Source organism: Hemibagrus wyckioides, linkage group LG15 (assembly GCF_019097595.1).
Source record: "Hemibagrus wyckioides isolate EC202008001 linkage group LG15, SWU_Hwy_1.0, whole genome shotgun sequence".
NCBI lineage: Eukaryota > Metazoa > Chordata > Actinopteri > Siluriformes > Bagridae > Hemibagrus > Hemibagrus wyckioides.
This window is the reverse complement of record NC_080724.1, coordinates 8,759,448-8,772,118: the sequence shown is the minus strand read 5'-3', so window position 1 is coordinate 8,772,118 and position 12,671 is coordinate 8,759,448. Positions and strand designations below refer to the sequence as shown.

At 42.0% G+C, this 12,671-nt stretch overlaps 1 protein-coding gene across 10 annotated transcripts in view; it reads left to right on the top strand.

Moving 5' to 3' along the window:
- LOC131366248 (basement membrane-specific heparan sulfate proteoglycan core protein-like) overlaps positions 1 to 12,671 on the top strand; it is a 102,434-nt gene that overhangs the window by 72,278 nt on the left and 17,485 nt on the right. For 9 of the 10 annotated variants that reach the window (XM_058410524.1, XM_058410529.1, XM_058410525.1 and 6 more), the window contains 19 exons: positions 112 to 273; positions 969 to 1,091; positions 1,264 to 1,416; positions 1,515 to 1,637; positions 1,739 to 1,891; positions 2,046 to 2,188; positions 2,394 to 2,471; positions 4,115 to 4,250; positions 4,994 to 5,148; positions 5,231 to 5,360; positions 6,310 to 6,453; positions 6,686 to 6,820; positions 6,929 to 7,110; positions 7,196 to 7,391; positions 9,347 to 9,526; positions 9,694 to 9,954; positions 10,118 to 10,280; positions 11,076 to 11,173; positions 11,312 to 11,578. In XM_058410524.1, the coding sequence (XP_058266507.1) occupies positions 112 to 273; positions 969 to 1,091; positions 1,264 to 1,416; positions 1,515 to 1,637; positions 1,739 to 1,891; positions 2,046 to 2,188; positions 2,394 to 2,471; positions 4,115 to 4,250; positions 4,994 to 5,148; positions 5,231 to 5,360; positions 6,310 to 6,453; positions 6,686 to 6,820; positions 6,929 to 7,110; positions 7,196 to 7,391; positions 9,347 to 9,526; positions 9,694 to 9,954; positions 10,118 to 10,280; positions 11,076 to 11,173; positions 11,312 to 11,578 (2,982 nt within the window). The remainder of the gene's footprint in view (positions 1 to 111; positions 274 to 968; positions 1,092 to 1,263; positions 1,417 to 1,514; positions 1,638 to 1,738; positions 1,892 to 2,045; positions 2,189 to 2,393; positions 2,472 to 4,114; positions 4,251 to 4,993; positions 5,149 to 5,230; positions 5,361 to 6,309; positions 6,454 to 6,685; positions 6,821 to 6,928; positions 7,111 to 7,195; positions 7,392 to 9,346; positions 9,527 to 9,693; positions 9,955 to 10,117; positions 10,281 to 11,075; positions 11,174 to 11,311; positions 11,579 to 12,671) is intronic. The other variant, XM_058410530.1, reaches the window with a different exon arrangement.

The following is a 12,671-nucleotide window of genomic DNA, read 5'->3' as shown; positions in this document are numbered from 1 at the left end:
ACACTAAAGATCTGGGAATTTTCTTTTTAACCAAAATCCTGTTTATGTTGTGGAAACTAGTATCAACAAAGCTCTGTAAAGTGACCGTGGACATTGTATTGTAACTCGCAGGAGGCCCAGGAAACCGTATCAGTGGAAACGCCATCATCAGAGGCGGAATTCTCACCTTCCCTTCTGTGCAGCATTCTGATGAGGGCGAATACACCTGCAGGGCCTTCAACACACATGGAGAACATGCAGCCCGGACGGTCCTCTACGTCCATGGTTCATCTGGTACAAATCTCAAGCACTGGTTGAAGCGCAAGAGCCATCGAGCCCATTGTTTCCCAAGTCTTAGTCCTCTCACATGGCTCAACAAATTTTCCACCAGTTTGTCCACCCATTTGTCCTATTCCAGCTCCCAGGACATCTAAACCATACACTGTATATATGGTAGATACTGTATATATGTTCCACTGATTCTTGCTGTGCTAATATGAAGCCAGATTCCTTGTTTGAATTTGGTGTTTGATGAAACCAGAATCCAGAGCAATGAACATTAGAGAATGGTGTTGGGGCACCAGTGTGTTTTTAGGGACACACTTTCTCCTCATGCCAGAAGACCACATGGTGACCAAATTTATTTAATTCATTTACTGTCAGAAGAAGAAGCACTTTGTCCAGGAGCAAGCAATTTTTCCAAATGAAATAAATACTTTTAGGTTAGTTATACTTTAACCAGCATGAAATAGTCTTCTTTATGGTCTTACCAAATATTCTTACATTTAGAAGTTTAGAACCAGATATTTTACCACACTACAAATGGAAACATGGACAAACCATAAATTAATGATCTAGCCCACCGGGAATCTCGAGCTCTGTTATGCTTGTCCAGTCCAGTGTAATGCTTTCTTTTTAAGTCCAATTAACTAGGCTAAAAGCAGTCATTTCTTTCCTTTATGTTACTTACTGTTATTTGCTTGGTGTAGCTGTCGCGGTGAAGAAGCCTACAGTGACCATCCAGTCTCCAGTGCTCACCGTCAAACAGGGCCAACGTGCTGAGTTGCGCTGTACTGCCACTGGCAACCCGCCTCCTTCGATCGAGTGGATAGGTGATTGTTAATTGGTTATAAAATGTAAATCTTTTGAAGATCACATCATTTTCATTTATCTAAGTCAGGAATTTTATTCTTCATTTGGCCAAATACTGTAGAGAAAATATCACATTTTAGGATAATGTTGCCATGATATTAAAGATGCTGCTATGCTCGAAACTCCCTCCAGGCACCCACATCAGCAGCAGCGCCATCATCCAAGACGGAGTTCTCATTTTACCTTCTGTGGAGCGTTCTGACGAGGGCGAATACACTTGCAGAGCGTCCAACACACAGGGAGAACATACCGGCCGGCTAGTCCTCTATGTCCAGGGTTCATCTGGTATTAGATCATTAGCATTAATTCTACTAAAATGAACAGCTAATTGTTTGTGAATGTTATTTTGAAGCGTTCCTCACACTGCACTTTGTCTGCTGTAGCTGGCATTGTGACGAGGCCCACAGCGACCATCCGACCATCTCTGATTTCCATCCAGCAAGGCGAACGTGCTGAGTTCCACTGCACCGCCACTGGCAACCCGACTCCTTCAGTCGAGTGGACAGGTACTGTGGGGGAAAAACTAACACTGAAAATCCTTAGTAGTTTCAGTTTTTCTCGAAAACTACCATGATTACCATAATCCAATAAACGTTTGAACTCTCAGGAGGTCCAGGTAACCATATCAACGGCAGCGCCATCATCCGGGGTGGAGTTCTCACCTTCCCTTCTGTGCAGCGCTCTGATGAGGGCGACTACACCTGCAGAGCCGTCAACATACACGGAGAACATACGGCCCGGGCGGTCCTCTACGTCCAAAGTATGTTTACTGCAAATCGCAATTAGATTAAGAGTTTTCGATTGACTGAAGTAATTATTTGGATCTGGATTGCATGCTGTCAGTATTAGTTTCTGTTAGCTATATTAGTATGTACTGTATATATGCAAAAGCAACAACATTGATTTGATTTTAGGTGCCAGTCTACCACACGTGCAGGTGAGCCCCCAGCGGGTGGAGATCCACGAGGGTGAGACTTTACGCCTCTACTGCAGAGCTGGAGGCTCTCCCACCCCAGGTCTGACCTGGAAAAAGAGAGGTGGAACCCTCCCTCCTCAGGTTAGACATTTATGTCCTCCACAGTATCATCTGTTCTCTTTTTCTTCCTTTCCCTTTTTCTAGCATCTGCATCAACTCTGTTTGTTCGGTGATGCCTTTGGTCTTGCTCGGGTTTTGACAGTCTCATTTCTTTCCCTGTTTGTTTGTGGGTTTGTTGTTGTTGTTGTTGTTGTTTGTTCCATCCCGTGTCTTGACGTCTGTTCAGGCCATTCCCTCTCACGGTTTCCATCAGTTTAAGTCCAACAATCTCGATGCGTTGCAGAGACGTATTGACGAGATGCAGGTCTGTCCATCTGTCTGTCTTGTGTCTCACATCAATCCATCCTCCACATCTCACTTTGCTCACCTGGCTTGCTGTTTACTAAGTGCATGCTTTAACAGATAGTCCACTTTAATTATGTATCATCTACTAATCAGAGGCTAATTATAAAGGTATGAATACAGTCCCCTAAATTAAACCTTTCCATGTTTTGTTGTGTTACAACCTGGCACTGAAAATGGGTTTATACACAAGCTATTACACAATACAAACTAGAATTATTCTCCTTATCTTCTCATTGACTCTGATTGAGTGTATGTTTTTATTGAGACACTTTAATTGCACCAAGGTGGCTTCTAATTTTTGGTATTACGTGACTAATGGTAACCAGATGCTACAGAATGAATTCTGGGCTATTTAATAAATTAATGACGCACTGTGTAATCACTGTGTCTGTTTTAGTTCCAGGTTGTAACAAATGTGGAAAATGTCAGGTGGTTCATCTGTGGGGCAAGGGGAAGGGGAGGGGGTGAATATTTATCCAAGGAAGTCTATGAGTGACAATGGAGTTTGCTTCTTTCGGGAACGGGAAGACTCTATTATGATATATAAATCATTTTTTTTTTTAGCTATATAGTGTTTTCATCAACTTCAGAAACACTACAGAAAAGTCAATAAATAAATGGAAAAACTGACCAGGGCTCAGTGACTAGACAAAGCATTGTGTTTTCTGTTTTAAAAAAATCCTCTGTAGTTTATTTCATCTCACACATTTGTATAAAATTATATAGCTGAAGGCAGCTCATCAGGGAAGAAGTTCAAGTTTATTCATATTAAAAATGATGATCATAAGTGGTAAGATGAAGCACCAGTGGGAAGCAAAGCAGAACTTCAAACACAACTTCATATCGCCTTTATAGACATGAGATAATCTCTAATTAAAGGATAATGGTGAGCAATGAATTTTTTATGTAGTTTATTTAGACTTAAAATGCCTGAATGATATACAAGAGGTGGGGCTTTCTGAACTGACAGGCAAGTAGAGACAGCTCCTTGTCCTGATTGGTTGAAAGTTGATGGACGGTAGCTATTGTTGGTAGCACAATGAGAGAAAGAAATACTTCAATGAGAGCTTTCAGAAGAGCATTGCTACAAAAATGTACTTATGTTTATTTAACCTGATATTTTTCAGCTAAGAATATAATAAGAATAATATAATTGTCGGTTTGGGAGGATTATTGGTGAAGGTGAGGCTGTCGCTGGGATGGATTTGATTACAAAAGAGTTAAAAGATGAGCAGAAGATAGGATTTCTTAGGAGCTCTAACTATGCACAGCTCTAATGATCACGTATGTCACTATGTGTACCCTAATCACTCCTATTAATAATGCTATTCATCATTGCAATTAGTCATATTTACTGTTTAGTCAACACCTAGAGCCTAACATTCCTGTCTCATGAGACATCGTACACATGAATAATAGAGCTGCTTCTACAGCTATCACACTAATCAGTGTACTAAAGTGTCTTGTAAATGTCTGTATTCCTGATCAGGTGACACACAGGTAAGATTCAGAACAAATGTTCTAAATTGGTGGCAACAGAAAATGAATAAATCTGATATTTCTTGTGTTGGAATGAATTTATTTCCCTCTCAACTTGACTAGGCTCGAGTGGACCGCACTGACTACGGCACCCTGTTCATCCCAGACATGAAGATCTCAGACGCCGGCACGTATCTGTGTATCGGCACGAACGCCATCGGCTCCTCCGAGGCCGTCATCGACGTCACCGTGATAAAAGGTAAACCATGTTTGAACACGATCACAGTTCACTGACTCAAATGCGACGTCATTCAGAATTACTGGTGAAAATGAATATAAAAGAAGAATAACCCTGGTTTCAAAGTATTAGCACCCCATCATCTGGCAGCATGTGTGAACGTTCCCTACTTCTTCCAAGAATGTAAATTTGGGATCGCCTCTGGATTCATCATGACCCCGATCTAAAATGAATAACTTTTAAATAATCACTAATCTTAAAATTGCCCTAATTGCTCAGAAAAATGGTTACTTCAGTCTTTTTTTACCTAAAATACACCAATTTGCTTCAGTAATTTAGAGTTGTGCAACCGAGCATAAATTAGACCTGCTGTTGTGTTGAACACACCTAATTTACTCAGAATGATGCAGATGTTCTAGATTAAAATGAATATGTTTGTAGATTTTGCCACATATGCTGGCAATTAGTTTGCTACCAGTGTGAAGGAGAAAAGTTTATTAGCCATGTTTTCAGCATGTGTAGTAAAATTAGAAAACTAACATGGCTGAAAATTACGGCTTTGTTAGGTCATAGTGGGATTTCTTAATTTAATGTGTTTCACATGGATAAAACCTGGAGCTGCAAATGAATCGGGTCCGTAATGTGTTTGGAATCTACCGTAATCTCAAAATTGTCTTAATTGCATGAAGTCATAAAAGCCAGCTGTGGTGTTAAATACAGTACAATGTACAGTCTATCTCAATGGAAGAAATATTTGCTTCCAGGTGAGACTGTCCCCTCTGATGTCACCATTCAAAGCACAACTGGCACAGTGGTGCAAGGAGAGATGCTGGAACTGAACTGTGTTGTTCAAGGAAACCCTCCTCCTCCTGTTATATGGAGCAGAGCCAATGGTTTAGGCCTCTCCTCGAACCACCAGGTTTGTTTAGATCACTGATGTCTGATTTTTGATTCAGATTTATTCCTTTTAAGACACTGCATGACTGCATTCTGCGTCTTAGGTTATCGGACCGAAGCTGCGTATTCTTCAGGCGTCTCCAGACGACTCTGGAGAGTACATCTGCACGGTTTACGGAGGCCCAAGCACTCGCCACGCGACCATCTACGTCTCCGTTACCTCCGAGGCAGTCCGTAAGCATCTCGCTCTCCATAAGACTTCTCTCAATCTAGGATTTGTACACAGGCAACTGTTTCATATTTTCCAGCTCACATAAAAAGCACTAGATTTTCTCCAAAGCCAACACCTCAATGAAGGTTTCCTGCTAGTATGCAGAATGGTATGAACTTCCAGACAGCTACTGTTTGGCTCATGAGAAAGGGTTCTTAATCCTACCTGCTCTAGGGAAGCCATACAAGGTGCCAGTATTCTGGTTGTTTTTTTACATGGTTGTTATTAGTTTCTGAAGGTATTTTGATGGCATTTTGGCATATTATATCATATCATATCATATTACATTATATTATATTATACACCGACCAGGCATAATGTTATGACCACCTGTCTAATATTGTGTTGGTCCCCCTTTTGCTGCCAAAACAGCCCTGATCCTGTCATGCACTGTGTATTCTGACACCTTTCTATCAGAACCAGCATTAACTTCTTCAGCAATTTGACCAACAGTAGCTCGTCTGTTGGATCGGATCACACGGGCCAGCCTTCGCTCCCCACGTGCATCAGTGACCCTTGGCCATCCATGACCCTGTCGCCAATTCACCAATTTTCCTTCCTTGGAAATTTTGATAGATAGTGACCACTGTAGACCGCGAACACCCCACAGGAGCTGCAGTTTTGGAGATGCTCTGATCCAGTCGTCTAGCCATCACAATTTGGCCCTTGTCAAACTCACTCAAATCCTTACGCTTGCCTATTTTTCCTGCTTCGAACAAATCAAATTTGAGGACAAAATGTTCACTTGCTGCCTAATATATCCCACCCACTAACAGGTGCCATGATGAGGAGATCATCAGTCTTATTCACTTCACCTGTCACAGGTCATAATGTTATGCCTGATCGGTGTATTATATTACATTATATTATGGCCTGTTGTCTAATGATCATTATACTCTTTTTGTGGAAAAGGTCACCAGAGCCCGATTATCTCCATCGAGCCCCACAGCATAATAGTGAAGAAGGGAGAATCGGCCAGCTTCAAGTGCCGATTACACACTGACGCTCAGCCTGTCCGCCTGGAGTGGAAACTCTCTACTAATGAGCCTTTACATGGTAAATAAACACCTTCTGGTTGAGGAATAAAGCCTGTGCTGTTAAAGGCATATAATAAGTGATGAAGTATGATGGGATAAAAGTGTTAATCTTTTTATACCGCAGCAGTTTGCCAGTATTTACAGTTATTATATCACTTGAAGAATGGTGGCTTGTATTCATTATCACCCTTACGCTGTGTGTGTATTCAGTTATAAATTGATAGTTAATGTTTGTTTTTTTTTAATTGCAGATAATGTGAAAGTCAGTGCAGATGGTGCAGTGCTCACCATTTCCAGTGCACAGCCAGCTAACCAGGGAGCATACCGCTGTGTGGCCAGCAACTTATACGGAGTCACGCACAGCATTGCATCTCTGATTGTCAGAGGTACGAGAATGTAATAGTATTTTTTTGAAATCTGATCCTTGAGAAAATCTTTATTTTGAAATCTTACAGATTATGAACGTTCATCTGGTTTTACTCTTCCCCCATCAGAACTCCCCAGAGCCACAGTGACACCCACAGGACCAGTCAGAGTGAACGTTGGTGAACCTATTAACCTGGAATGCCAGGCAGCTGGAGAACCACGACCTTCTGTCACCTGGCACAGGCTGGACAACAACCGCAGGACCATCCTGAGCAGCCCTCTGCCCATGGAGTCCAACGCTCTCATGCAGGTTCATATCGATGTACCATTCATCCTCTTTGTGTGTTGATGCCTTACTGCAGACAACACGTTTTACTGTTGTGTATTTCTTTCAGATTTTGGTTGCACGGCCTGAGGACAGTGGAACTTACATATGCACAGCTCAGAACAGCCAGGGGAAATCAGAGACCCGGGTCGAGGTGATTGTCGAAGGTGGAAGCAAAGTGCCGACTGCGCCCCGTGCCTCCGTGCGTGACCCCCTGTTGGTCGTAGTGGAGGGGGCAACTACAGTCCTACACTGTGATGCCCACGGTAAATATGGACCTTGTACTGTATAGATAATCTGGTAAAATTTACATAAACTTATATACTCTAAATAATATACAGTATGCAACTAGAAATGTGTAGCTCTGTACCTGATATGACATCTATAATGTACACAACAAAACAACTGACTTCCTATTATGATCCTTATACACTATATTGCCAAAAGTATTCGCTCACCCCTCCAAATAATCAGCATCAGGTGTTCCAATCACTTCCATGGCCACAGGTGTATAAAATCAAGCACCTAGGCATGCAGACTGTTTTTACAAACATTTGTGAAAGAATGGGTCGCTCTCAGGAGCTCAGTGAATTCCAGCGTGGAACTGTGATAGGATGCCACCTGTGCAACAAATCCAGTCATGAAATTTCCTCGCTCCTAAATATTCCACAGTCAACTGTCAGCTGTATTATAAGAACGTGGAAGTGTTTGGGAACGACAGCAACTCAGCCACGAAGTGGTAGGCCACGTAAACTGACGGAGCGGGGTCAGCGGATGCTGAGGCGCATAGTGCGAAGAAGTCGCCAACTTTCTGCAGAGTCAATCGCTACAGACCTCCAAACTTCATGTGGCCTTCAGATTAGCTCAAGAACAGTGCGCAGAGAGCTTCATGGAATGGGTTTCCATGGCTGAGCAGCTGCATCCAAGCCATACATCACCAAGTGCAATGCAAAGCGTCGGATGCAGTGGTGTAAAGCACGCCGCCACTGGACTCTAGAGCGGTGGAGACGCGTTCTCTGGAGTGACGAATCGCGCTTCTCCATCTGGCAATCTGATGGACGAGTCTGTGTTTGGCGGTTGCCAGGAGAACGGTACTTGTCTGACTGCATTGTGCCAAGTGTAAAGTTTGGTGGAGGGGGGATTATGGTGTGGGGTTGTTTTTCAGGAGCTGGGCTTGGCCCCTTAGTTCCAGTGAAAGGAACTCTGAATGCTTCAGCAAACCAAGACATTTTGGACAATTCCATGCTCCCAACTTTGTGGGAACAGTTTGGAGCTGGCCCCTTCCTCTTCCAACATGACTGTGCACCAGTGCACAAAGCAAGGTCCATAAAGACATGGATGACAGAGTCTGGTGTGGATGAACTTGACTGGCCTGCACAGAGTCCTGACCTCAACCCAATAGAACACCTTTGGGATGAATTAGGGCGGAGACTGAGAGCCAGGCCTTCTCGTCCAACATCAGTGTGTGACCTCACAAATGCGCTTCTGGAAGAATGGTCAAAAATTCCCATAAACACACTCCTAAACCTTGTGGACAGCCTTCCCAGAAGAGTTGAAGCTGTTATAGCTGCAAAGGGTGGACCGATGTCATATTGAACCCATGGATTAGGAATGGGATGTCACTTAAGTTCATATGCGAGTCAAGGCAGGTGAGCGAATACTTTTGGCAATATAGTGTATGATAATATGTTAAAGCAGCTAAAACAATCATTCATCCACTTTTCTTGAAGTAAATAAGATGGTAAAGTTGCAGCTTGTTACAGAGATACCGCAAAGCACAAAGTCTGGGGTAAAGGCTCTGACTGTTTATAAAGCTCTGACACTGGAGACTCCTTCCAAAACTGAACAAATATCTCCACAAAGAAAACATATCAGTGACTATCTTTGTTTTTTAGTCCAAAAGGCCATACCCTGTCCACATTGTTACTATAGTAACAGTAACATATAAGAACAAGCACATCAATGTCTTCTGACCTTCTGACAAGTTGTTTTACAAATAAAGAATGAATATACTAGATAGAAAATTATATTTCTCTGTTGGCTTTCTAAATTATTACTAAAGACTAAGCTGTTGTCTTAAAAAGTTCTGTTTAAAATGGTTTTCCCTAAACTCAAAAATCCTCCAGCTGCAACTCTTCATTCATCTGATTTCCATATGATATACGAATAAAAAAAACAGATGGCAAAAGTCTTTGTGTGTTAATGATGTTTGTTGTCGCAGGATTCCCGAAACCCACGATCACCTGGTCGAAGCTCCGTGCACCTCTTCCCTGGAGACATAAGATAGTCAATAACAGTCTGGTGTTGCCCAGCGTGGGACGTCAGGACTCTGGGCAGTACATCTGCAATGCCACTAACAACCTGGGCACCAGTGAAGTCACCGTAATGGTGGATGTAGAGAGTGAGTTGAGAAATCTGGCCATTAGAAGAAAATTTTGATACCACTAGGTGGATTGACTACTTGCATGTGCAGGGTGTGTCCACTCTGGATTCGCCTTGACCCTTACCTGGATACAAGATCCAGTGCTTTCTGAAGATGAATAATTTATTGTTCATATTCTCTTTTAGCACCGCCGTACACCACTACTCTGCCTGATGACGTAGCCGTGCGAGTCGGTGAGGTCATCAGACTGCAGTGTCTGGCACATGGAACACCACCAATGCGCTTCGAATGGACCAAAGTGGACGGCAGGCTGCCCGCTAGGGCTGAGGTGCAGGGAGGGGATCTACAAATCAACCTGGCTTCCCCAAGCGATGCCGGAACTTACAAGTGTGTGGCAAGCAACAAAGTGGGCAGAAGCGAGGCTGTAGCTAAAGTGTCTGTACGATGTAAGTAGTTTCAATTGCAGCTTATAGACTAAATCTCAGATGAGTAAGAAGAATGTATTTATTGTCCTGTCTGAAATGTCTAATTGAGATCATAGAGGTCTTTAGAAGTATATGATGTGTGTGAAGGAGTCTGATTAAATCGCTGTGTGATGTTTGCGTGTAGCGCCGTTGTCGGTGCGTGTCTCACCCCAGGTAGAAGTGAAGGCTCTGGGAAGTGCGGTGGAATTCACATGCTCAGCCGCCGGAGGACCCGAGATCACTCTGGAGTGGCTGAAGGAGGGAGGAACACTTCCTCACAATCATCACATTAAAGATGGAGTTCTGAGGTGGGTTTTGGTGGAATGCCACGTACATGAAAGCTGCTTCCTTATACACAAACAACCTTTTTTCCACTTGTTGGAGGTGAAAACCCCACTACGTCCCCTGTGTCATATTCTCATCATATGCTGTAATCTGGAAAGCACGTGATGCTTAAATTATCCAATAAATATTCAATAAATTTTTAGCATCCTGAGTAGATTTTCCAGTCAGACGTGGTTCCAGATGTGCAGCAGCTGTAGATCCTTTCCATGCTGTTACTTATTCGAAAAACTGACGTGTGAGCTCACTGTATGTTCCCTTACTCTAATCCATAAAAAGAGTGCATGGAGAAAGCAAAGCGTTTCAGTTAACATAGAAATGAACATAACTTACGGTAAAAGATCATCAATTTACTAGAAAAATATATAAATAATAGTTAGATATTTTATAATTTAGCCCAAAAATCCTTTAGGAATTTTTTCCATTTTGTGTTAGATATTTATATATTTAATATATTTACTATTACAACGATATCAACAACTAATAATAATAATAATAATAATAATAATAATAATTGTAATATAATCCATACTTTTTTTGTTTCAGTTTTTATTTTATTTCAGTTCACCATTATCACCATAACCATTAACTTCCCCTCACTTTCCTCAAGCAGCTCACACTGAATCAACATGTTCTAATGTTCTACTAGATTTTGGCCCCGGGATCATTTTAAAAAGGATAAGCTTACACACATTCTGACACTCTTTACTAATGAACCGAGGTTCACAATCTGTTTCTCATCTCTGTGACTCTTTTGGCAGGATTGAGAACTTGGAAAAGAGCAATGAGGGAATGTACATCTGCAGAGCAACCACACTGTTTGGCCAGGCGCAGGATACCGCTAAGCTCACTATTCAAGGTCTGTCCACGTCATGCCTCGTGCTGTGAACACATGATTGCACTTCAAATCTTTTTTGAGTACCACACGCTCTTGTATACCCACTTTTCTTTTCGGTAGACTTTTGAAATTGGTATCTGTTGTGTCTCTGCACTACAGCGTTACCCAAGGTGATGATCAATGTGCGCACATCGGTGCAGACGGTCACGGTGGGCACCTCGGTGGAGTTCGAGTGCCATGCCGAGGGCGACCCCGTTCCAACCGTGCGCTGGAGTAAAGTGGGAGCTCCGCTGCCTGATCATGTGCAAGTGAAAGGACCCATGCTGAGGATCGAGCGCGTAACTGAGGCCGACGCCGGCCAGTACCGCTGCACCGCAACCAACAACGTCGGCTCTGTTCAGTCTCAAGTGGTCCTTAACATCCAGTGTATGTGAACATATTTCCGGCATTATTTTTATATTATACTTTAAAAATTCAGTGCACACTATAAATACAATTAGCTGCAGAACCTTAACGCTTCTTCTGTTGTCTTGCTCCGGTGAAACACTTACGTTTTTGATATAGACCCCTACGTTAAAAATGTGAAACAGTTCCGACTGAGTAGAGAAAGAGAGATACTTTCTAAGAAGCTAAGAATCCTTAATCAAACATTGAACTCTTAAAGAACCCATTAAGAATACTTTGTCACAAAAACCACAAATTGAATTCCAGTGTCTACAAAGCTCATGTAACTAAGAAGTATTGGAAGTCTGTTTCACCCAAAATCTTTTATGTACAGGAAATATCTGCCTTATATGACACCCAGTACTTCAGTGATGTAATTCAGATTTAGTCTGCAGATTACTGTCGCCTGTAATCAAGAACAAAACCTCACTGTGCAACTGAACATGGTATCAGTACATACATAACTAGAGCTGCTAGTTTTATCTCTAATCCACCACATGTCAAGGTTTGATGGTGGAGCTGTTCCCGGGTAGCATTGACATTGGGTCAGCGTTGGCCATTCAAACGTTGAAGTTGAAGTTGGATGTTGGGGCATCACCATTTTTGATCCTTTAAATTCGCCTTGCCAGTGTTGGTTCAGTGTGGGCCAACATCATGAGGTCCATTGGATATTGTTGCTGAAATTATGCAGAAAGACTCTTCTAGTAGTAGTTACTTTTACTTCATGCTCACTATATCTAGGTGAACTCTGATCATGAGTTTCTGTTATTTAAACCAGTAGCCTCAAAGTTGGGACTGTGCTCTCATTGGTCAGTAAAAAAAATGGAGGATGTGCTTATTATAACCAGACTTATTATTATTAGTCCAAACTTGTTGTTTCCTTACAGTTGCTTTAAAAATGTAGTTGTCGTTTCTGTTTTAAAATATTTTTTTCTTTCGAATTTTTATTGTTAGCTAAAATATTCTTCAAGTCGAATAATACATTAAAATAAAATATATGCATAAATATATATGCATACAGAAGATTAGTCTGTCTTTTAGTCCTTATATCATGACACATGTTTGTATTGTTAAA